At 39.3% G+C, this 27,042-nt stretch overlaps 1 protein-coding gene across 24 annotated transcripts in view; it reads left to right on the top strand.

The window, feature by feature from the left end:
* celf2 (cugbp, Elav-like family member 2) overlaps positions 1 to 27,042 on the top strand; it is a 164,684-nt gene that overhangs the window by 47,963 nt on the left and 89,679 nt on the right. For 14 of the 24 annotated variants that reach the window (XM_079817619.1, XM_079817612.1, XM_079817611.1 and 11 more), the window contains exon 2: positions 397 to 432. In XM_079817619.1, coding sequence (XP_079673745.1) covers positions 397 to 432 — 36 coding nt within the window. Of the gene's footprint in view, positions 1 to 396; positions 433 to 17,692; positions 17,980 to 27,042 lie in introns of those variants that run through there. The other 10 variants (XM_079817608.1, XM_079817604.1, XM_079817620.1 and 7 more) reach the window with 2 other exon arrangements.

Below are 27,042 nucleotides of genomic sequence, written 5' to 3'. Positions count from 1 at the left end.
CTTAAATATTAAAATGTATTTATTGTTTATTTTCTTGTAAATTTTTAAATATGAATTTAAATATAATGATAAATGGTTATAAAAACCCATTTAGTCTTTAGAAATAACATTTTAATAGAATTATTATTGTTTAAGGTTTAATTATTGGTATTGGTATCAAAGCTAAATTTATTTATCAGTATAGCTATAAAGAGCTCAAACATTAGAGCATGTAACTGTAACATCGGCCTTAGGTCATGGGTTCGACTCCCAGGGAATGCAATCCAATAAACTATGTCCCTTTGGATATAAGTGTCTGCCAGATGTGTAATTGTAATTGCTCATTGCTTACCAAAATGGTTATGTATTTGACTTTCACTGAGCTTATGAATTCATTTTCTCTTGTTTTTCTCACAGGCAGGACGCAAGTGATCTGACTGGAACTATACAGAGGTAAGATTGTCTCTATTTCTGTCAGTCAATTATTTGTATTAAGTTCTGGCTGTTCAATAGAGTGCTGACTGCTATATTGATGTTTCATACACACAAAGCAGAAATACTATCCTTACACTCTATTTTTTAATTGAGACCGCGAGTTAATCGCTGGATTGCTTATCCAACAAATATAACGCTCATACATTAGCTCTCTACCTTCATGACCATTTCCATGTATGGTCTCAATAATGTTTAATACAACCTCACCATATAATAACTAAATAGTGAGCTGTCTGCCTAGGCTTCTAGGTTTACTTCTGACTTATACGCTCCAACAGATTGACATAAAAAAATGTATATCCTTCATAGAGAAGGCAATCGCAGAATGCACTGCAATAAGCTCAGTGGAAAAATTATTCTCATTCTTATTCAAGCGCAGAGAAATGTTGTTCCATTCTGAAAAAGTATCAATGAGGCTAATTAAAACAACATTTGTATACGTAATCGGTGCATCCGAAATCACGTACTGTTTGAACTTACTTTGCAACTGTTAAAAAAAGTATGTTCTATATAGTATGAATGTGTGTAGAATGAATGTAATCCGGACGTACTACATCTGCCATGTTGTCGTTATCATGTGACCTACCAGCGTCAGTTGTGTCGCTTCACCTCGATTCATAAATCCTCTCCCGTGGCCTCATGGGATAGTAAAGTGTCCTTCTTAACGCGTAACGAAAAAGCGAAGCGGAAAAACGAATATTTCATGTGCGAATAGTTCGCGTATACATGCAAAACATTCACGCTGACAGCTGAGAAAACACGGACACTTCATCATCCAGTGAAGATGAGCTTTTAATTTTATTTCAAAGACAGAGAAAAAGGTTTTGGGTGCTGAAGGGAAGTATCATGCTAATCTTCTACAGGAGCTAAAACTTTATCACGGCCGGTTCCGCACTTTCTTCAAATATCCGTGGGACAATTTGTGGAGCTCCTCCAGAGACAGTAGCACCACATCTGACGGGACAAACACATACTTCAGGAACCAATCGATCCGGAGCAGCTGTTTCCAGTTGTGTTTCCAATTGAGTCACAATGTAAACGTTTAAGTGCCACAGTCGTACTGATGGAAACACATTCACTTTCCATAGTCGCGGACACAATTAGGTTAGAAAAAAATCAACGAGTTTGAACTCAAAAGGTTATATTATCGTTGTCTGCAGCCTACAGTGGGCAAACACATCTGGATTTGTACACCTGTACAGCTGTAATCTCATGAGAAATGCGATACCTGACAAAGGTTAATGTTGATTGAAAAGCTAATGACATCAACTGGACATTTCGTGACCTTTGTTTCCTTGTATGTGATTGGTTTAAGCCTTTTCTATCCCTGCGAGTGTAAAAAAAACCGAAACGAAATGAAAAAAATAAACATTGTTTTTTCGTCACAGCACATTCGCGTTCGGTGTGGAAGCACTCATTACACAAACAGCTGATCAAAAAATAAAGGACCTTAATGCGCACTTCAAAATCTCGCTGGAAGAAGTAGGTCATCCGGGCCTTTTCACCTGCTGTTTTTCGAATACTAAGCATTCAGACATACTACTGTTAGCTTACTGTTGTTCACATACTATATAGTAGGGAAGTATTCGATTTCTGACGCAGCGAATTAGTTTTTATGCTTATTAGAGTATAATGCTGTTAGCTAAGCAACATGCTAACTTGCATTTTATTGCTGCCTACCTAGTCCGCTTGAATTCAAATCATTTATGAGGATCCGTTTCAGGTAGGATGCTGCCTTTTTATCCAAGATGGCGGAGGAATCCATAGAACTTGTTGACGTTAAATCTATTCTTATTGTATACAATAGCAAACAGTCACAAGAGGTTAATCTAATTATAAAGAAACGGTTTTACCCAATATTTGCATTTGCTTTGTAGATTTATGCTCACTAACGTATTGTGTTTTTAGCTTAGCAACATGCTAACGTCAAACTCCATTGGAATTCATTGGCAGTGTAGTTTCTCGAGGCGCTCTTTTTTATAGGGCTGCCTATGTAGTCTGTTCTAAATCAATAATTTATGCAGTTCCATTTCAGTTAGCATGCCCTCTTAGAACGTAGCTGCCTATGTAGGCTGTAGGGTTTCAGAACAGTGCTAATGACAAGCTCAAACAGCATTCCAGTACGATGTCTGAAGCCAGCGTCCAATATAAGGACAGCATCAGGAGGGGATTTTTGGAAAGAAGAAAGAGGAAGCTCAGGCTGTGCCGATTTTAACACAGTTTCTCTGAATTTTTGATTACGAGTGGAGAGCAAGATGACAGGGAAAGAGAGAGAGAAATATAAGGTGTTCTCAGAGTCAAGGGTGCAGAGTTGAGGCTGGTAAAGATCTGTGACTGAGGGCCATTAAACCCAGCCCCACGGCTATGAGACGACACATCGAAAGAGCGAGAGAGAGCTGCTGAGAGTTTTTTTGATAAACTGCTGATCCTGAAATAGTTACACCTATTTTTCATCGGGAATTCTGTTAAGAATAAATTGTCACGTCTCATCTGGAGAGGAGCTTTCTTCCTCAGGGCGGCACACAGAAGCTCAAAGCCGGTGCCGGAGTTCGCCACCCTCTCTGTCGTTACGCCGATGCACTGCGGGTTACCGCCGGCAACTGGCTGATTGACAGACAGCCTGTGAGTTTTCAAGGGCACTCGCAAAAAGGAAAAAAAATATGTCACCCTGGGAAAATGCTGTGGACGTTACAGTAAAATGAGTGAATATGACATGACAAAATACGAAATTTAAAGGACATTTTTTTTCTCAAAACTCAACAGCTGACTAAAAAGTTAATGTACTTCTATCCCTCATAGCATTGTTTCCATATTTTTCAAGTTAATATGACGTCTACCTCGACTACATTGGCAAACCCACTTATCATTTCCGGCCCTCTCATGACTCTTTGGACACTGTTTGTGTGTTCCAAAAACATAAAATGGGGTTTCCAAAAGAAAGGAAAAAAACATGCTTCACCATCCAAGATTTGTGTTTTCCAGGAACAGGAACATGGTGATGTAATGGGCATCATGTGTTTTTCGTGTGTGCATATGGGTTCAATTAGACAAATATTGTTGATCGAATCCCCCAACTTCTCTCTTGTGCACCACACCCAGAATTACCTCAGCCTTCATCTGTTTGCCAAAAGTTGTGTGTGTCTGTGTGCTTGCATTTACAGCAATTTCGTGCAACTTTATATGCAGATGAAGTGTAAAAGAACACGCTGAAATTCAGAAGAATAACAAAACACCTCTGGAGCGTGAGGATATGAACTAGAGAGACAGAGCAGAGGAAATGACAGGAAATGGAATAACAAGGGGAATTTTATTTGGTGTATGTTATTTTGTTTGTGTGTGAATGTAAGAGCACAGAAACATGCTTTATGAAAGTATGCTAATGCAGATGCTAAGGCTTGGGAAAATTCATCCTTGCATTACTGCAGTGGTAACAGTCCTCAGAATTCAAACAGCGGTTGACCTGAAAGAGCAAACTTACAATAGATACATATGATAATGGGAGAATGCAATGCATACCTGCGATGGGTTATGAAAAGCGTTCTGACACATGCAATCGAACTAGAAATATTCGTGTAAAGTATGTTTCGGGCCTAAAGGGAAAATTCCTCCCAGAGGAAAATTTTACTGTGCAGAATTTTGAGAACAAGTTGATATCTATAATAATCCTAATTTACATAGAAAGGAGGTGCACTTGTGCTGAAAAAAAAGACAATGACTTAAATTCCCATGATGCAGCACAATAGTCTCAGGAGACTTGAGGTAGTCTCCATTTGTCCTCCATTTAATCCCATTGCTCAACGATAATTGTGAAAATGAATCTTCTCTCAAAGGATTAGTTCACTTCAAAATGAAAATTTCCTGATATTTTACTCACCCCCATCTCATCCAAGGTGTTCGGGTCTTTCTTTCTTCAGTCGAAAAAAAAAAAGAAAATTAAAATTAAGGAAAACATTCCAGGATTTCAATGGCAACCAAAATGTTGAAGGTCCAAATCAATGCAGTTTCAAAGGGCTTCAGAGGCTCTGCACGATCCCAGACGAGGAATAGGGTCTTATCTAGCGAAACGATCAGTCATTTTCAATAAAAATTTAAAATGAATATACTTTTTAACCTAAATTGCTCATATTGCGCTGATCTGCGACCTGCCACGGCTTGCGTAATCACATTGGAAGGGTCACGCTAGACGTTGGCGGAAGTACTGCCCCAAGCGACCATGCAAGGACTAATACAAACGCCCTTTACCAAAAAATACTCCATCTTCAACTTCAAAATCGCCCGACATCGTTGTTTTAAGTTTTTTTTTGCTAAAGGACATTTGTATTAGTCTTCGCATGTGCGCTTTGTAAACACGGGGGCGGTACTTCTGCCTATGTCTAGTTTGACCTTTCCGATGTGATTACGTAATCACTGGTGAGCCTCAGACCAGCGCAAGATGATTAAAAAGTATATACTTTTTTTTTTTTTAAGTGACCAATTGTTTCGCTACATAAGACCCTATTCCTCGTCTGGGATCGCGCAGAGCCTCTGAAGCCCTTTGAAACTGCATTGATTTGAACCTTCAACATTTTGGTTGCCATTGAAGTCTATGATGTGGAGAAAAATCCTGGAATGTTTTCCTCAAAAAAATAAAATAACATAAAATGTTTTTATGGAAGGCAAGTATGTTATTTGTTCAATAAATTTGAATGTTGAATTAAGAATATAAAGTTATTATAATATGTATTATACTACTGAAGTATTAAAAATATATACAGTATTTAGATATAATGCTGTATATATGGCTATATTTGAAGCATGTTATTTGTTGAATAAAGCTGAATGTTAAATAAAAAGATTAAAGTTGAAATCTCTTTATAATCAGATCTTCATAAGAAAAAGTTATAACCTGAAAGTTAAGTATGTTTGGAGCCTCGGTGCCTCAAACAAGAGGGTTAAAGAGATCTCATGTGCTTTTTCTTTCCTATAGGCTACCATCCGAAATATAGTTGTCAACTTAGATGCAGAGATACTCTAATCTCTCTTTTTATCTTTTCTTTCAACATCCATCGCATAACAAAGGGAAAAGGAAGTGAAAGAAAGGGTGGCATAAAAGAACGTGTGACTGTGTAATTAGCTCCTGTGTGCAATCACTGATTCCCTCATGCTGAATGACTGACTGCCTCTTAGCTAGCTGCATCAAAACCATTTCTTTTCTTTTTTCACTCCCTTTTTTCCGGTACCGGGGGTCTTAACAACGGGGGGGTGGGGGGAGTGGGCTGAGAGGAAGGGGGGTGACGGCGGAATCGGTTGTCAGCTAATTGCATCTCTCCGTGGCGATTATGTTCTCATAGAGAAAACAACCGATAATTATGGGAGCCGGGATGGCAGCACAAGAGAGCGGTTACCGAACCGTCATGGCGGCCGTCTGGGACCCGGCCTCATTATCACCACAGAGACTGACCCGCCCCCTTCACCCCAGCAACCGCTCTAATTACCATCCAAGCAGACCTGTCAATCAACACTATTTATAATCCAACTCTGAGAGAGGAAGAGAAAAAGAGGGAGAGAAAGAAACATGAAAAAAATAGTCCCTGGGTATCGCAAGTATGAACCTTCAAGGTTTATTACAAGTATTCAGGTGTGTCCCTCATGTGGATTGATGTATTTTGTAATTCTGAATGGGCCTGTTTTCTCTTTTGTCCTCTCTTTTTCTGTAGATTGATTATTAGGCCTTTCATCTGAGAACCATTTAAAATGATCACATTGCAGCAGATCGCTGAAAAGAAATAGTACTGAGTCGACTATAGACTTTGGCCAGGCTAGATGCCGTATTTCAGTTGACGTCAATGGAAATAGATAGACGCACTGTTCGTTCAATATGTCATTCTGTTGTTTACATTGGTATCGACCGTTCGGCTGACAAAACATTGCAAATGTATGTATTTCCAAAAAATTCAAGTGGACAAAAGACCTTTTACAAAAACCAAAAACACATTAACACAGTAAAACTTATTGAGCGTTTTTTTTTTTTTTTTGCGTCAACCTGATGGCACACACAAACACATTTTGTGTTTTCTCTTTGCATATCTTCAATACGCTGCTAAAACTTTTCCAGTGTGATATTCAAATAACATTCAGTCTATATTTTTGGAGCTTTTACGATTTAGAATGTCCATGGAATGACTCTTTTTAAGATGTTCATTTGATTAAATATAGTTTCTGAGTAATTCTGAGTAGGTTCTGTATTATAAAGTTAATACTTTTTTCATAATATAGTTAAGGTATTTCAAAATACATCAACAATTAAAATGCTTTCGACACTGTATGTACACTTACTAGGCATGTCAATTATTTAAAAATTGTGTATTGTACCTAATGAGTAATGATAACACATTTAATATATCAGCTGATATTTTTAAATTGTTAGATTTGTGAAGAAGTTGTGGTTCCAAATATATACTTGTTCATTTGCAAATACATAAACAACTTGATTATATGGTTGTAAATTCTAAGTAAGTAGTTATAAATTCTCAATATATTGTGTAAATTTGATATATCTTGATTATGTTTTTATCAATTCAGAAAGTGTAAATCTAAATTTATAGATTTAAATCATGATTATAAAGTATATAAAAATAAAAAGCATTAATATGTTGTGTAAATTTAGAGAGAGAGAGAGAGAGAGAGAGAGAGAGAGAGAGGGAGAGAGAGAGAGAGAGAGAGAGAGAGAGAGAGAGAGAGAGATTTACACAATATAAGGCCAGGTATACAATTATTTTAATATATTTTTGTGAATCTCAGTGAATAGTTATAAATCTTAATATTTGCCAAGTTATGTATGTGTGTATATATATATACATACGAGTATGTAAATACTGAATATCGCCGCAAATAAACACAACTCCTATGAACGCAATAACATGAATTACTGCAGCCATATTTTCCTCTACTTCTCTCTTCGTAACCATTGTTCCTCGTTTCACAATAGCCGGCTAGTGTTTGTTCCCATTGAACAGAACAGCGTTTGCAGTCTTCTGAATGAGCCACCCGAGGTGAGGCCTTGTGAAAGGTTCGTTAGGCAGCCCTCTGAACGAGCTGCACCACAGCACCTCATCTCCGTCTTTAGGGGGAGGCACCTGGACGAGCTCCACGGTGAGGCCTGGTGTAGGCTGAGTGATATGAGGCGTGAGACCTTGGAGTGCTGCCCTACTGTTACTCACAATCCTAATACCTCACAGATGTTCTGGATCGAGAAACAGCTGTCTAACATTACGTACGCACACAAAAACGCTGGCGGCCCCCAACAGCCGGTGGAACATTTCATAAAGCCTCCCATGCACAATGTAAATTTACAAACATAGAGCGGGAAATCCACGTCCCACCTACAACGTGAACATCCTGTCATAAGCCGTTAATACCGCCATCTAAAAAGCATAATACGTTTAAACAAATGCTGTCACATCTCTAATACCCTCACACTGGAATAGCCGCATATTTTGCCTATGTTTGTGCGTTTCACTAAAATATTTGCAGTTGTTGTTCATCTAACCCAGTTCAGACACTTTGCTCAAATAAACGCGAGCCTCTAATCAGAAATACCATGAAAGAGTCTGAATGCTCTGCTTAATTACACATTCGCACACAAAGTCCTGTCCCTCATCCCTGATTGGGTTATTGTCTCCCGATTTTTCTCCACTAACGACCGTTGGGCCCCCCCTCGCTCTGAATATTCATGAGAGGAAGTGTCTCACTAGATGGCAGTGCAGCGCAGCGTGGCCATGCTAATGAGCTCACAGGGGATTAATATTTATGAGATCTGGGAGGGGGATACTGCGAATGTGACTTCGTATGCGTACAGTGACTCAGACCTTAATAGCTAAATCAGTTAGACAGCACAGAGTGGCCTGTCACGTACACAGACTTAAAGTAGAAAAGAGACTGCTATTTCACTTGCTTTGAGTGTATTTGAAGAGAAAGTCTTAGGTGTTTCACAAGAAGATGAGACACACACAAAGCATGTGCACAGTAAATCATTTCATTCATATCTGAATTATAAGATCGAAGGAGACTAGAGAACTATGTGATTTGAGGAAATCATTTATTTTGGAATGACATGAAATTATGAGTAAATAGTGAATTGTCATTCCCTTAACTACATTTTGAGTTTGATAGTAAACTGATATTAAATCATAAGCTTTAACTGAAGCTTTAGGTTGCGGCGTCAAGACCTGTGGCATTTGTGAGTCATTTTAATAATTGCAGCATTTAGGTTGTGTCTATAAGGGAGAGTGGGAGATTGTGTGTGTGTGCCCATGTTACATAAGATTTTACTGGAAGAGAAGAGGATGTAGTGTCACAATGAGTGTATGTGCACTAACATTGTCAGTTCAGAAAGCTGATGGATGAACATGTCTCTCGCTCGGCCACTCACTTTGCCATTCTATCTAGAAAATTCCACACACACACACACGCGCAGTGTCCAGACAGGTCCATCAATCCTCAAACACCCCTATTGGGTTTGACCAGTCACTGACTAAGCCATTAACCTCTTTCAGACACACACACACACACACACACACACACACATACATATAAGTACACAATATTGAAATACACACACATAAGGTTCAAATGTATTTTGGGTGGTTGATGTCAAAAATAGAGCAGAATATAGCAGGATTTGAACTATTTTAGTGCAGCCCAGACACATATATACACACACACACACACACACACACACACACACACACACACACACACACACACACACACACACACACACACACACACACACACAGAGAGAGAGAGCAGATGAACTAGTCCAGACTTGAGTGTCAGGTTGACAGCCTCATACCCAGAGGAATTCTTCCTTCAAGCTGAAGAGAGAGAATCACTCGTTTGTTTGTGAGGTGTGGGTGAAAGAAATGTGCAATTCCCCTTAGGGTTGAGCCTATGGCCTCCGTCATCTTTGTCATGTATGTGTGCACGTGTGTATGGAGATGAGTTTGACAGCTGACCAATTGAAATTACTTCTCGGCCTTTAGTATTGGACACACGTGTAAAGCACCATGCAAACTTCCATCTCAGTTTACCCATTCAGGGAAATTAAGCTGCAAGAATTAAGAAATGTTCCCAATTTAGTCTCACTGGGCATTTAATTTAATAACCAATTAATAACCAATGTAACCAACGTTGCCAGATTCACATTTATCAGTTTTGGAATAAAACTGAATGCCCTTTTAGCTACTCACTGGACAAAGTGTCGAGAAACCTGCAAGAAGCAACATGATATAATTTTGCAGAAATTTGCAGACATTTTCCCAATGAGCCTGGGTTGAGTATTCATGATTATAATGTCATAAACATGAGCTCATTAACAAATGACCGCCCACATTTAGGCTACATAGCAATTACTAATTAGTAATCCGCAAAGTAGCCTAGCCTAATGAACGGCAGTGAACTGCTACGTGGAGGTTTAGAGAGCCCCTAAAGGGATGTGGTGAAGAAAAATTTATATTTCAGTGCCTTTACCTTTTCTCTCAAAACATTTGCGTTCCCCCTATAACTGTTTGTTAAACCAAGAAACTATGCAATTGTTTTGTGAGAGAACGCAAATGTTCTTTGGGGGAACGCAAATGTTTTGCTAGACGTAAATGTTTTGCGAGAGAATGCAAAGTTTCTCGGGGAACACAATACTGCATCGTTGTTGAGATTAATGGTTAGCTAACAACTAACAGCTAGCTTTCTCCATATATGATAGTCTATCCTTACTATCTCCTTAATTCAGGAAGCTACTGTAGCTATAAATTACAGTTTAACTAACATTAACTAGCTAGCTAAGCAAGATTATCTTCAAACTGTAGCTGTATCATGACGGTAATTGACATGAAAATGAAAATGCTAGCTATAGCATTTCTTGTAGCAAAGCTGAAAATACAGTGATATGAACCACACATTTTAGAATGCAACGATGTCTTGCTTAGCTAGAAATTCATATAAATAGTGGAAGTGGTTATTATGTCTGTTACTAGTATTATTTTGGTGGACTTCAGGGAATAAAATGCTGCATAAGTGAAGAATTTTTCCTGCTTAATATTTATTGTCATCGTTTTATGATTATTCATCGGCGTGACATTGAAGATGATATTTCATAGCAAAAATTCCGCTGTTGACAGCTTTTTACATAGAAAGGGAAATATTTAGATTATTTTGATGCTCCTCAATAGCCATAAATACCCAGAAAGAAAAAGAAAGTTGTGTTTTCTGTCTCTCTCTCTCATTAGCATCCTAATGAACAGATTCTCTACCTCTTCTGTTTTCCTGTCATTCTTTTAGAGAGCGTGCTGTCTTTGAAGTGTCTACACAGACAAATCCGCATCCAAAAGCACAATAGTCCTTATTTCACTTTGGAAGCACACACAATCACTTACATACACACTTATACAAACACACACACACACACAGAGTTCAGTCAAGAGCAAATATGGACCTGAATACAATGACAATGTAGAAGAAGAAAAAAATCATCTATCCAAGCAAAACATTTTCCATATAAATAGTGGGGACAAATGGCTTTTGCTGTGTGTGTGTTGAGGAAATAATTGAGGAGACAGAACTCCAGAATCAGGCCTCTAATGGAAGGTGACAAATTAATTTCTGTCTGCTAATAGCTCAAAATAGAACATGCCCGACTGGCTGTCTTATTCTACGTGCCGCTTGGAAGTTCAAGCACGTGTGCATGTGTGAGAGGGAGGACAAGGAGAAATAAAAATCCTCACTGCTGCAGCTTAAACTGTTTGTGTGTACGAGATTTGTGATTAGATGAACATCTATAATGGGTTAACCACACTACTAGTAGCAGGCCTGGGTTTGGGTCTTTTGATTAATTTTATTTAATTGTATTAATTCATTTTATTTTTTATTATATTTTATTATTTTATATTATATTAAGTATATTATATTATATATGCATTATATTATATTATATTATATTATATTATATTATATTATATTATATTATATTATATTAATTATATTATATTATTATATTATATTATATTATATTATATTATATTATATTATATTATATTATATTATATTATATTATATTATATTATATTATATTATATTATATTATATTATATTATATTATATTATATTAATTATATTATAAAACTTTTAATTGAAAACCACCAAATACACACAAAGATTAACTAATTTGGTCGTTCTGTTGCGTCTTACTGTTTTTCAGCAACTTGAGCAGCACCATGAGAGCCATAAAGCATCATTTAAAAGAATATCAAAATTTGAAAAATATGCATTGACTCCTTTAGAATCTCTTCCAATATCGAGTGTTCCATCTCATTTTTGAAAGGAAGAAGATGTTTTATGTGAGTAACTTCAATTTCTCTGATCATATCAATGGATCCAGTGGTAAGAATACTCCTTATTATGAAATTAAACACACTAAATTACCTATATGAATTACCTTCATATGAATATTATATATTAGTCTTATATCTTCAAAGTAGTGATCCAGTCACAGGGTCATATTTATGTCTGTACAGACCTCTACTATACTGTATGTCTACAAGACAAAAAACAACTTTCAAAGATTATTAAGATCTTCATTTTCTTATGAGCTCCTTCCTTCTCATTACACACACACACATACACAGTTCCTTCCAAACCTTTGATCTGCCGGCAACAGGATCATGAATAGTCACGCTGACATTAACAGTCATTGAACGCTTCACTCTAACTGCCATTCATGGATTGGGCTTTTGTGTCTTTAATCTCTGTTGATTGGTCGTCTTCAAATTAAAAAGAGGCACTATTTGTATTTGATTGGCCGTAATAACGTTGTCACTGGAACAATAGGAGATCTATCTCATCTCATCCCCATAATAGGGTTATCGGAAAGCCAAAAACTTAAGAACAATTTACCGCTGTGCTTTCATGTGTTCCTGCCATGTGTTTTAAAGATAAGATTAATTCTTCATATCAGCAATCTGATTGTGGACTCGTGTATCTCATGCATGTTTTAGCAGCTCTTTCTTCTGCTGCGTCAAACCTTTTCTTTGGGGGGAAAAAAAAAATCTAAATTATTCATCTGTGTTTTGGTGCATTCCTCCTGCAGAACGAGAGAGAGAAAATGAATTGAGGGTCTTTCTTTTTTCCAAGGGTCCCACGTGGACCGCATCCTGTTAGAGACAAGGTTTTTGGTCCTGAGAGAGAGACAAAACGAGGTAAAATAATCCGGGCGTGCTGGTCAAAGAGAGCCAAATGCTGTTTTGAATAGGTGAAATGGCACAGGGCCGACGTCACATAATCCTTATTTTATTAATGTTAGCTCAAGAACTCTCATATTCAGACAAAACACCTTACATTTCTCTCTCGTTTTCCCTCTCTCCAACAGCTGGGATATTCCTTTGATATTCCATCTTTTTTAAGGCTTGATAACATTTAATAATAAAGGCAGAACCTTTGTGAATTGCATCAGCCTGACCTGCTTAAAGAAGCACACACACACTTCCCAAGTCTCACTGTTAATGTTGCCACGAATGGCTTTGCAGCCCCAATGCTTGTTATCAACACATCAAAATCGCATTTTTCAGCTGTCCTCAATGAGGATTTTTTTTTTGAGTTAGGCTTACGCTTTAAGATACTTTTCAGGTCAAATTACTCCATGTCATGGTCCTGATCACCCTGTTGGAGTTTATTTTGCAAGGATGGCCAGCTGACTGTATCTTACCACTTACGTATAGATTGCAACTTTCATTATACTGCAGCTTATTCTGGTCAGGAACTGTCCACTTAAAACAGTTAAAAAGTGACAAATCACAGTTTTTCTGCTTATTACACTATTATTACACTATTATTATCGTGTAATAATAGACTGAATGACTTCAAATAGTGCTTCAGTCAATGAAGAGTCTGTGAATGAGTCTAAGACGAAGTTAAAATGGATCTTGTTCCATTGTGGCATTGAAAAAATGTCTTTTTAACATCAGACTTATCAATAACTGGCGGCAAGCCTAGTTGTTAAAAACACATCTGAAACCCCTTGTGTTCTGTTAAAACTGTTTTTGAACTCAAGTATTTGTCCTGTGTGCCCGCTAAGACTGTATTTGGAAGCTCCTGAGGGGACAGTAAACCCAGTTTTTACCAGACATTTGAGAACTGTTTTGAGATGAAATATCCAAACGCCCAGCCTAGCAACTGGTCGCAACATGGACAGCCATTCAAGATGGGTTGTCATGGCTAGGAGTGAATGGACATTGACCTTTTAATCACCATTATAGACAAGACAATTAGGCAGAAGAGGAGACGAGTGGAAAACAGAGATAGTTGGCATTGAACACAGGAGGAAAAGATCGGTATAGTGTCATAGGGATAAAATGGAATAAAGGATTGAGAGAGTGGGAATACTGCAGGAAAGCACAGAGGAAGAGAATGCAGGAAGATACTCTAACTAGGTCATTTCATTAAACTGTAAATGCAATACAACGACTTGACAGAGAACGTTATGTTTGTGCGATGGACTGTACATAATTTTATAATCGGCCTGCTTTGGCTTTGAGTGTGTGTGTGTGTGTGTCTGCACACATTGTCCCAGGGCACTGTCTATACATGCAGAAATCTCATCTCGCTCACCCCATCTCTCTCCACCACACTTTTTCTGTATAGATTTTTTGGTGTCTTGTCTTGTCTCGTCACCTCACTTTTCTCTTTGTCTTCTCTCATCTTGTCACTTCTCTTTTCTTATTTTATTGTGTACTCCTCTTTTTTACTTTATTATCGTCTCATCTTGTGTTTTTCTCTTCTTATTTTATCTCTTCTCGTCTTATTTCATCATATATTCTCTATTCTTTTCTCTTGTCTCACCCTGTCTCATATCTTCTCATCTCTGCTCTATTCTTTTCTCATTTAATCTCAACTCGTCCCTTTTCTCATTTTGTCTCATCTCTTGTTGTGTCCATCGTTTTACTTCTCTTATTTAATGTGATCTCAAACTGTTTAGTCTCTTCTCATTTTATCTCGTCTCATCTCTATTCTTATTCCTCTTGCCTCATTTAATTTCTGTCTCTTGCCTCATTCCATTTCTGGTGTTTTCTAATTTTGTTTCATCGTGTCTTTTCTCTTCTCATATTTTCTCATTGCTTCCCTTATATTGGACTAATCACTCATAATGGGCCCTATGGACTCAACCAATTGAGAGTGATCAGGCATCTGCCTCAGACTCAGCTAATCAAACGCCATTGCTAGAGATCATAGGAAACCATGCAGTGATCATGCCTGGCATATATTTTGTCTTTGGCTGTCAGTAGCAGCTCGACTTCAACCCTCTCGCAGACAGACATGTAGATTTTCTTGTTGCAAAAAAAAAAATGGCAAAAAATACCCCCTTGCGAATTGCAATGAAAAAACAGCGCGAATTAGAATTGATCGGTAATACATTTGGCATTTTCATCTAGCCGTTAAGTTCCCTGCCCACATCTGACTAAATGCCTGCCACTCAGAAACACTCGCTGCTGGACAACCATTACATTTACAGTGACTAGCACATGTGAGACTGGCAGAGGGGCTGACGGTAGAGAAAAACAGAAGGAGAGAAAGAAAAGGAGGTGGCAGATGGAGCAGAGAGACATTTGGAACTGGTTGTTTTATGCCTCTAACCAATTTCATTTGCATGACATCTGTAATCGAAATCACTATGGTCACTCTAATGCAGATCAGCATTGAAGGAAAACATCTTTTTTGAAGTGATGGGATCTGCATCTACTGAAGTAGGTGCAGTTATAGGACATTAATGGGGCACCTCGGGATCGCAGGTGTTTGGTAAACAAATTACTTTGGCAATTATTGCAAGTGTTATGAATGATCGTAGCCAAGTGTGCAAGGTGCAACACAAAATTTTGTCCTTTAATGAATCGGTGCCCTTGATCCTCTGATGTGTTTTTCCCGCGATTAAACTTTCATAAGCCATAATAAACACAATGCATTTTTAAACAGGCAGATCTGGAAGACATTTGGAAGAGGGAGAGAGAGGGAGAGAGAGGGAGAAACTTGTGAAAGGAGGAGACATTTAAAGAGAGCTGCTGTAAATATGTTTTTCTGGGATGGAGAGAATAAGAGAGAAATTGAGGGGTTGGAACAGATGGTGAAAAGAAAGAGCAATGACAAGAGGTTATTTTCAGATGAGTGTGACTATTTAACAAAATGTTCCCATTGGGAGGAAACATGGGCTTCTTAGAATTGCACATACAACACTCACACTCAGAACCCTCGTTTAAACTAATCCACGTCCCTGGTGATTTTCTGCTTTCCCACCGCAGAACTAATTTATCAAAGGAATGGTCCTCAAAAAGCCTGGTGTTGTCTCAGAGAAAAAACAAACAAACAGCATGAGTAGCACTGATGTAGAACCTAACCTGAAATCACGTATTAAAACTTGGCGCCCTAAACAGGAGAAACCTGCTCAGACCAAATGAAGAAAAGTTCAGTTCACTATATAACCCTTTCAAAATTTGAACATCGTACCATCATTTTCTTACCGTGGTAATTTTTTGTTGTTGTTGTTGTTAAAGGACAACTTTGAACAATATGTACCCTTTTTCCACATTACCTGGACCCCATTTTTTGACAAATAAACTGGTATAACAGAGAAAGAGTGCACAATGTCCATTTACATATACTACTTACATTGTAACAATACAAAGCTGGTTAAACATCGGCAAAGTTATCCTCTAAAGGGCTAGTTCACCCAAAAATGAAAATTACCCCATGATTAACTCACCCTCAAGCCATCCTAGGTGTATATGACTTTCTTTTTTCCGACGAATACAATATGAGATATATTAAAAAATGTCTTGGCTCTTCCAAGCTTTGGAAGTCAATTGAGGACAAAATTTTGAAGCCCCAAAAAGTGCATCCATCCATCCATCCATCCATCCATCCATCATAAACATACTCCACACGAGGTGGGGGGGTGGGGGGCCTTCTGAAGTGAAGCAATGTGTTTGTGTAAGAAAAATATCCTTGTTTAATAGCTTTCGTCAGACGGCCTACGCAAGTCGACTTACGGCAAAAGAGTAAGTCCTGAAGCGATGTAGGAGTAGCGTAAGCTTTGATGCCTCTCGCGATTCAAACAAATAGTGCTGGGCAACAAACTCAAGTTCCTCTTCTCTTATATCGAAATCCTCCAACATTTCTCTTTAAAAATTCTCGTTTTAGACTTCTAATTCATGACCAGTGTTTTGTTTTGCTCTATCCTCTGCGCTTCCGCATATATGCAATATGTCATGTGTCAGGTCAGGGGTTACTCTTTCGCCGTAAATCAATGCATACAGCCGTCTGTTGGAAGCAAATTATTTTAGTTTATACTGTTTTAAATATGGACTTTTTTTTTTGTTGGACAAACGCATCGATTCACTTCGGAAGGCCTTTATTAACCCCCGGAGCCTTGCTGTAGTACATTTTATTTAAAAAAAAAATTTTTGCACTTTTTTTGGGCTTCAAAATTTCGTCCTCCATTCACTGCCATTATAAAGCTTAGAAGAGCCAGGACATTTTTTAACATATCTCCAATTGTATTCATTTGAAAGTAGAAAGTCATACTCACCTAGGAGTAAATCATGGGGTAATTAAAGTTTTTGGGTGAGCTATCCCTTTAAACCAGTGTTTCTCAACTCCAGTCCTGGCGACCCACCTCCCAGAATGATTTAGATGTCTCTAATTAAGTTCATTAGCTTGTCAGTGCGTTAAATTGGGAGACATTTAAAACATTATGGGAAGTGGGTCCCGAGGAATGAAGTTGAAAAACACTGTTTTGAAGGAACTACTCTTTATGTCCACTCATTTGTTTCACTTAGATTTCGGTTCTTCTCCATTGATATCAAAGAAGTCCCTATTTTAGCATTCTTGAGGTCATTCAAAGAAGACACATTTTATGCATTCCAGGACAAAGGTTGTAGTTCTTGAGATAGATGAAATTGTAGTACCAGATATAGAGTATTGGCTTGGCTAGAGTCAAACAGCATTTCTTTAGTTGTTATTCTCATATGGATACAAGATACGAGCTGTCCTCAGGGGTGTTGGGCATCCTGGACAACAGCAGGCTTCTCAATGCTAGCCAGCACCAGGCTAACAGCACTAGCTCTGGCCCAAAAACAACATGAGCTGTCAGAAAGGGTTATCACAGCCCAGTGAATCAGACAGGAGGAGGGAGGGACAAGGGGAAGGAGGAGGGAGCCGGTGAGGGTGGATGGGTGGGAGTGTTACTGCGAGAGAGAGAGAGAGAGAGAGGATTCAGATGCCAGAGAAAGGGCCAGCGTACACCCGCCACAACTGAAAGCACAAGGATCGTGTGCGTGTGTAGTGCATGCTTGCATTCGGAGTAACGGCGATGTTGGAGCACTCGTCTGAGCTGGGCTTTGTGCCGAGTGTGTGTGTGGACAGCATGCGATACCCATCTACCGCAAACAGCACTGTATCTATGAGGAGCACAGAAGAACTGCTGCTGAGGTAAAGCTGTCCCTGGACAGAACACAAAGACATGCATGCACACACACATACAGACCCGGCTAGCTCCGAAAGGTTTGCCGTTCATAGCTGCAGGCATGCGGCGAGCCGCTTCAGGAATGTTTGGTTGACGACAGCCTGCGGTTTTGTTTGCGTGGTTCACTGACATGCCGATTGTAGGCCGTTTGAGCTGTGCGTGCATGCAGTTGTGTTTTTGTCAAATTGCGGGACCCTGTCTGTGCTGTAGCGTCTGCACTCGTCTTGCCAACCGTAAAAATGCACAGCTTGCAATGTTCCCCTCTCTTGTTTCTCTTCCCTACGGTTCATTTAGGTCCTCTTTAAAAACTGAAGAGTTGATACAGCTATAGAGAAGTGTTTAGATATGCGTGTACATGCTCGCAGGATAATGCATGTGTGTGTGTGTGTGTGTGCGCAAGGTAAACAGAAAGAGACATCAAATTCTTTATAATAAAATTGTGCATGCAAATCACTGTCCTCACTTACTGCAGTCTCGTTTTTGCACTTACTGCGGTCACATTTCCGTACAATCATTCCTATTCTGTAATAATGCACCTGTAAAGTGTGTGAGTAGATATGCATACATTTAAGAGTGCAAATACACTTGCGAGGACCTAAATTCTGAGTTTGTTTGGATGTAATAATCGCATTAAACAAAGAGAGGGATGAGCAGGAGGGGTTAAGCCCCGTCCCGCCGCTAGAAAGATGTCTGCTTTTGTTTGCACGCCTCTCTGACGATTGGATTTAAAAGGGTGGGGTGGGGGCTCTGGAGAGGAATGGAGAGGGGCATTCTGTGGAGAGATGGAAGGAGGGTAGCGCTGAAAGCATTCTCAACAATGGGACGCCCCAACAATGAGGCTGTCACTCACTTTGTGGCTTGCTTTCTACCTCTCCTCTCTGTGTCTCTGGCCATTTTTTTTAAACTGGAGAAGGGTGCTAATCAGGCCGTGTCGAGTTGGTTTTTATCCCAGGGTTATGGGCAGTTAATAACGCTGGCTTTTAAAGTGCGGAGTGTAATGGGGTGTGAGGGCATTAGTTGGGCCAGAGAGGCGGCCATGTTGGTTTAAAGAGTAGATTTATGGCCTTTTACTCATTCATTGTACTTGTGCTCAATGGCTTTTAAAATAGCCCCCGAGGAACATGAATCTCTCCAATGACTGCGGTCAGGTCTTCTGGTGTAACACATACACACACCTTGGCTATAACTCAACCTCCTCCAATAAAGAAATGTCAAATGGAACCGTGCCATACAGGTCCATAACCACCACACACAAGTGTGTGTATAGGCACGCTCATTAAATAAAATACGAACAAATGTTAACAAATGTACCCCAATGCGACTGGGACTGAATCTATGGTCTTGAGAACGTTTATCGTTATTTGATGCAAAAAATGATTTATGGAGCTACACGAAGGGCCACATTCATGGGAAACCCATACATGCTGGGACTGTAAATAAATCTATTGCGTGTGCCTCTGGCGTTTGATGTAATGCTTCGTTCGCAGAGGACTCACATCGATTTATGCCGCTGAGTTTCAACTTCAATCCATCTGATGCCGAATGTACCATAATGATGTCTAGAAATTCAATGACTTTATTTACGATTGATAGTAAGGTGTAATATTACCGATTTTTCAACATATCTGAAACGTTTTCTGATGCTATTTGTTTTGAAACCTAGTGGGCTGCCTACCTAGACATACATTTTGGACATCACAATCTCAAAACCTTATAAACTGCCAGCCTAGACAGCATTTTTAGTCATCATAGTTCATTTATGATGCCCAGAAATGTTGTGTAGATAGGCAGCTCACTAGATTATCAAATGTGCAGCTTGAATGAGTGTTCAGCTGACAAAGCTGTTTAAATGCTTTAGCTAAGGTTGAATGTGTTTATACAGGAAATTAAAGGGTTAAGCAATCGCGGATAACACCAGGTCAGTTCTTAACAGACTGTCATAAAAGCTTACAGTTTCTTCCTAAAACCACTCGTACAGCACTGTCGACTTTCCGCTACAAAAATTGGAGTTTGTACTCTGCAATTAGTGGCTTGGAAAGCCTTTCATTGTGGTAAAACAAGGCGATGGCGGTTGTGTCTGTGTGTGGCTGTGGCGACAGGCTGCTGTCACTGTGCATTCTGGGATATGTGTGCGGGTTTGTTGCAGAAATGGGTGGTTTTGTGTTGTAGGAGAATGACCTGTCCCTAGGTACTCACCGTCGAGCTGTGGCTCAGTGAAGCTGCGCGAGTTTCAAATGAAAATAAATGAGAAGCAGTGACCAGCGCTCTCAGGGTCCCGCTTTAATGAGGGAAACGGGGGGAGGGATGTTGAAACAAAGGAATGGAGGGAGATGGTAAGAGAAAGGAAAGGAGAAAAAGGCTCTTTAATGAATGTAGGACTTGGAGAGAAATGGCAAATTTATTTAAACTCCAATTTTGCTACCCAGGACCTGTTCAATTAAACCAGTAAGGTTCACTGCACTGGGCAACAATCACTCCGAGGTTGACATTCTGGGATAGCGAGAGGCAGAATGGGACTTTAGTTTGGTTTTTACGATTTAGGAGGCAGATTTTGCCCTAGATCAATGTGATTGAACAGAAAAGCATGTGAAATGAATATTAGGGGAGTCTAGGCTATATGGCATATATAGGGTGTGCTGTTGATGCCCTGTTATGTCATAATAGCATTGCTGCCGGTTGGCATGGTGATAATGTAAACAACAAGGGTCGAGTTAATGTAGAAGATTAGGCAGGCTAGTGATCCCAGATTACAGTGACAGGCTTACACATATGCACTCTAGCAAACCACAATACTTAAGGGGGTGATAGAGTTACCGTCAAGTGTGTCATTAAACCACATGTGTTATTATTCAGATAGGTAGTTAGAAACATGTTGACAGTTCAAATGGATAGTTGACTCAAGAAACTCACTCACAATATCGTACCAATGCAAATACTTTTTCATCCATTGAACACAAAGGCTTTCAAGATTGAATACAGAATCTAAAAACAACTGTGCACTGTATACTATTGTGGATTAGTTATATGAAGCTAAACAACAGTTTTATGTGACAAACAGACCAAAATATCATATCATTATTCACTGATAATCTTCCCCTCTGTTAATCTTTTAACGGCTGCGACCAAATCATTGAGACAATTGATTCCAGTTATCGAGTTAAACTCAATAACTGGATTAGTCCAATTCATTAACAAATCATTCAGACATAGTTTGTGAACTGAATCAACTGATTCATTGAAAAGACCTCAAAGGCCTTCTTAACATGTAATATTTCTGACATTCGCACATGGTTGTCACAGTTTATCCCTTATTGGCAGTCGCACAGAACTTTCAAATTGCCGCCATTGCCCTCCTTATTCACCATGATAAAATAAATACAAAAGACAAAAGAAAAGCATATTATGATTTCTAGGTCTAATTAATGCAATTACTATGTAGTAGTTATAAAGGGATTACTTTGGACATTTTTAAAGGAATAGTTTAGAGTGGTAATTCTCACCCTGTGCTCACAGTTTTGATTAGAATTCATTGCATCCGGTCTAGGACTTCATGCAGTTCCTGTACTACTCTCATGGGTTCAGCACAGACAGTGAAAGGGCAGTTTTAAAGACAATCCAATGACAAATTCAGTAGGTCACGTGTGTATATATGTCTGTGCCTGCTTAACTAGGCAAAATAACTATATATACAACAGAGCGTAACTGAGAGTATGCGTATGTATCTGTGTGCTCTCACCCAAATGAGCACGCTCACTGCTTTACATAATCCATGAGTTAATCAAATATTCATAAGCCGAAAGAGACTCTTCTGACAGACCGCTGGCAGCACGTATGTCCATACATGCACGGCTTAATGCTAGGGCTGATGTATATATTGTGCAACAACAGAAATGCATCAAAAGAGATTTTGTAATGCCACAATATTTCTACATTTCATATCCCGCAGGATAGTTGTTTACGGTTGCGCAGTTTGCTGCATGAATTCAACTGATATGTGGTGTGCATATACTGGATATAAATATGGCTCATCCACTTTGAACTATAAGTTGTATATCTACCGAGTTGATTATGTGATGCAAACGTCAATATGTAGTAGTTTACAAATAATGCACTATGGTAAAAGTGTTTTGAGGTCATAACATACAGTAGTATTGTGCAAGGAACCATGCGAAAATAAGTCTTTATTCATTTGTAAAATGCCCCTGTAATCATAATTTGTGTGAAAATGAAAAAAGGTTTCTGTCTCTAATGGTATTTAACGGTAAGTTTTTGGAGAAAACTAGGTAGAGGGATGTTTTTACAATCAGGCTATGCTGACTTATACTCTTTTGAGTCTTTTGTTTTTAAAGGTGCTATAAGCGATGTTAGCAGTTCTGGAAGTTATGCCGGGCTTAAGCCCTATTCGGATGGGATTCGTTTTACAAGGGTAGATGGAGTAAACACATTTTTACCACCAGGCATCTGTAATTTTAATGGCCAATTCGCACAGGATAAGAAATCGCAGTAAAACTAGCAGAAGTGGGAGGGGTAACTCGATTTACGCACCGCCGTCACCTCCATGTCGTCATGTGCGTATTAAGTCACTTCCTGATATCACATACAAACACATATAATCTAACCAATATATAACATTTAGGTCCGGTCGAACAATTAATTAATTAAATTAATAAAATTCTGATTGGATTATGTTAATAGGCACTTACCTAAAGCTAAAAGAAGTGCTTTTCACCTTTTTTTTATCTGAATGGTAAACAGAAAACACTTGAGGTTTGCCACAGACTTGTCCCACCACCTAGCCTAAAAATCTAGATGCACCCTAGCGGCAGCAAATATAATTTGCAGCCAGGGCATCTAGCAACTCTCCGTTGGCTTGCGAGCTGGAAAAAACAAACTCTAGTTAGGCCAATCACATCGTGAGTCGGTGGGCGGGCGTGCTACTTGAAAACAAAGAAGCTGGCAAACAGCAGTCTTTCGAATCGGCATTGGCCGCGACTCGGGAAGGCTTAGAGTTAAGCTTTTCTTTAAGAAAAGAACAAAGAGCAGCACTGAAGTCATTCTTAAAAAAAGAAAGATGTGTTCGGAGTTTTACCGACCGGATACGGCAAAAGTTTAATCTATCTTCACCTTCTTCGTTGCTCTGGTTGGTTGTAGCGCTATCCCATTGCGTGCAGAGGGAATTTGAAAGACAACCGTTTATCCCGCCCCTCGGATTGAGCCCTGCTAATGGTGTGTTCCCAGACCCAACATCTTGATCTGTTCGCCCAACATCTTGATGTGAGTCTGGTTTGTACCCACCACCTAGAACGTTACTGAATGCTTTTTTAAGTACCTCCATATTTGAAAAAAGCGCGGAAAACTACTTTTAACTGGAAATGACAAAATATTTACGTACATATTTACAGTGGGTCTATTCGGATGGGATTAGTATTACCTGAGGTAATTTTTCCGGACCTTTTTGCGAAAGGTAAAAGTCGACGTAATCTTTACCGACATTGCCCATAGTGATTACTGAGATGGCTCATTTGGACAGGACTAAAATCACTGAGAAGCTCTGGTAATAATTACTTTACCCCACCTCTCCATGTTAAACTAATCCCGTCCGAATAGGGCTTTAGTCATTTAATTAGACAACCCCTTCATTCTAAAACCAGCGATGGAGAAGGAGAGCATTTGTCATTTTAAGTTTCCAAAGGGTGCTCACGTTCCCTTTGTGGCTACTATGCTTCCTCGATTTTTTTTAAGACCACCCCTAATACACCCAGTGTTTTTTTTCCCACCTCATATCTGCCATCTTTAGCATGTTCTCCTTCATCTTATCCTCCATCTAACTCTCTTCCCTGCCCCCACCCCTTTCTTATTCTCTCCCTCTCTCTCTCTGTCGCTCTCTCTCTGTGCTGTTTGAACTCCTGGTGTACTATTTTTGTCTCCGTGCATTGCAGCCTGCCGGGCCTGCCTTTCTCTCCCTCTCTCTTTCTTTCTTGTCTCCTTGCTCTCCTCCTACGTGGTCAATCAATACGTGTTATAGGCCAGCTGGGTCCAGACCCAAGGGGGAGAGGCGTAGAGAAAGAGAGATAGAGAAGGTGTGAGACCAAGAGAGAGAGAGAGAGAACACAAAGAATAAGGACCCCAAGAAAACAAGGCAGAAGAGGGGCATACACAGGGTTTTACCACACAGGGGCCCGAAATGTGACCCATAACTTATCCCAATGAATGGTGTAAGAGCCCCTAAACCTGGTTGGAAACCTAAAATTAACATCAATTAAGTTATCCCTCAAATCTGATTGGTTGATTGGAATGTTGTTCCAGGATCAACAAGGATTCTACTTAGTGAAATCTACTCAGTGAACATCACCATATAGTTTCACCTCGCTTAATCCTCCGGTGTGTATTTTTAGCGGGAAAAATGCAGGTTATCCATATCGCCGCTTGATCTGTGTGTTCGCAACGGTCTACTATCATTAAAATAACCGCTGGCAACTCTTTCACAGTAATGCAGTGAGCAGGTTGACGGCAAGAGAAAATATTCAGGCTGTAACCCTGAAACCCCTGGGGAGGAGGTGAGGAAAAGAAGAACAAAAAATGACAGCAAAAGAACAGAAAGAGGTAAAAGGGTAACAATAACAACCACAGGAGGAAGAACAGGGAAACCTCTGACCTGAGAGTGTGTGTGTGAGAGAGAGAGAGAGAGAGAGAGAGAGAGAGAGAGACAGCGAGAAAGAAAGAAACCCAAATGAAAGACGTCTTGTGGCTAAATTCCATTATCTTCTGTGAGAGAGAATGATATCAGCCCTTAAGTGCTTTCATCAGACTTCTTAACCCCAAGAGAAGGACACAGAAGAGGAAGCCGGAAAGATTGAAGGATGTTCTGGGGGCGACATGAAGGTCTGTGGCGTGAGTTAATGTTCCGAGCTGCTTGAGCCGCCTAATACTACACGTAAATTGTCCCTACTACCTGCCGGATATCAGTAAAATGAATGTCCTGAGAAAATCACTCATATCCCTGTTGCCCCCTTTACAGGGGGCCAAAGCCCGAAACAGAAATGTTTAGTATGTTTCCACTGCAGAAAAGTCGCTTGGAATGGAAAAATTGGCTCTGCATTTGTAATCATACAAATTCTGAGCAACTCGTAAGATTCGTAAACAAAGTGTACCATGTGTGAGCAGGTTAGTCGGGTGAACGTTTAGCTCTAAAGTCAGTTTGGCTTTTTACTTACATTGGGTTGGGTGCCATGTCTTTAGAGGGTTTGGTTTTAAGCAGAAATATGCTTTAAAATGTCTATTTCAGCTGTGCATATACAAATAATTACAAGGAAGATGTTTGTATTCTTAGCATTGTGTGCTTACAGTTTACAGTAGAGCCTTTCTTCATGTTCACCCTTATTTTTTTCCTCTAAGCTTTGGGTTTACTGCTGAATTTCTCTCCAAATAGAAGCCCATTTAGTGAATTCATCATCTCCATAACATGCGTAACAGCAATGCCAGGCATTCGTAAATTGCTTCTTTATTGCACAATCCATTATGTAATGGTATATTTGCCCATGGTAGTAGATATCACATTGTGTGAGAACGGTGGGATGTTTATAAACCTGTCCAGAACTCACAATGCATTTATTTTCCTTTTTGCCCACCAAAAAGGATTTTTTTTTTGTGGTGGTGGTATGTAATTGATGCACAAATTGATATTTTAGGTCAGCGAGCTGTATAAGTACTATTATTTTGTGCTTGTATTGACACAAATAATGTCCTAATGTCAGAATTATTGCATATTACCTATACTTTATTTATTTCTTATTCACCTCTGCTTGACTGTCCAAGCTGGAGGCGGCATTCACAAGTGTTTCTTAGAGGAAAAGATGACCCCGCCGGCTTGTGTATTATAATAATTTGTGTAAAATCATTACAGAAATCGTAGCCTATATCTAAACTGTCTCTAAGGATCTGGCTCTAGGGTTAGTTTCGTCTTCTGTTTTCTCATGAATGTTACAGTAAGTAGGAAATATTGATTGTGCATCCTTGCATGCACAAACACCACCCTTGAACACATGCAAATGCTAGCACGTTGTTGGCTACAGGTCATAAACAGAGCACAACAAGTTTTGTTTATCACAATTTGCTAAAACTATTTTCTTCGGGTTTAATTTGGCCATTTGTTGCTGGTTATAGCACTGCGCAACTGCTTTTTAATGACAGCTGAAATCCTTCATTGCACTTGGTCTTTAAGGACAAGCATGGCCCATTATGGCTTTTTGTTTTGTTCTGAAGCTTTTGGCTGAATATGCTATCTAAATGCCATGGACAATTTAAAAGCATAAACTGCAAGGCAATGCACTTTTTAATGGTTGCTAATTCAGGATGCATGCATATTCCCAGATCTTTTTATTTTATGTGCTACAGAATGCGAGGCACAACATCCTCTTCTTCCCCATCATTTATACGCATTAAGCATGAGTGTTTCCCATGACCTAGTTCCTGCACGTGCTCTGTAGAGCTGCGGCTCGAGACCCCCTTCCCCTGGGGGCACGCGAGGAGAAAACAAAAAGAAAATGTGCTCTTTCATACGCATGAACGGATGAGCATAGTAAAACGGGGATGTGCCTCGTATTGAATTCTTGGTTCGATGCAATAAATATTCTGCTGCAATAAATCTTCAATATATAAAGGTTCATTTAGTATCTCTTAATCTGATTTTGGTTTTAGTTTGCACCCAAAGATGAAAAAAAAAACTGGGTTGTTCTATTCTAGTATGTTTTTCTTTCTTCTGTGGATCACAAAAGAGGACATTCGCTCGGTTTGAGTTATTTTGTTCTGGCTACAATGAAAGCTAATGGGGACTGGAGATGTTGAACTTTTAAAAAAAGGACAATGCATCTTTACGCACCATATTTTAATTTTATCGCCATATCGTTTCAACAAATTCATATATGGACCAGTTTTTTGGTCCATTTTGGAGCTTGATCAGCTCCAGTCCCCATCTAGCCTACTTCCATTGTATGGATAGGAGCTGCGTGAGCATTCTTCTGAAAATCTAT

This window comes from Gobio gobio (genome assembly GCF_949357685.1).
Source record: "Gobio gobio genome assembly, chromosome: 5".
Classification (NCBI taxonomy): domain Eukaryota; kingdom Metazoa; phylum Chordata; class Actinopteri; order Cypriniformes; family Gobionidae; genus Gobio; species Gobio gobio.
Note: the sequence above shows the minus strand (reverse complement) of the source record. Positions and strands in the feature narration are given on the sequence as shown.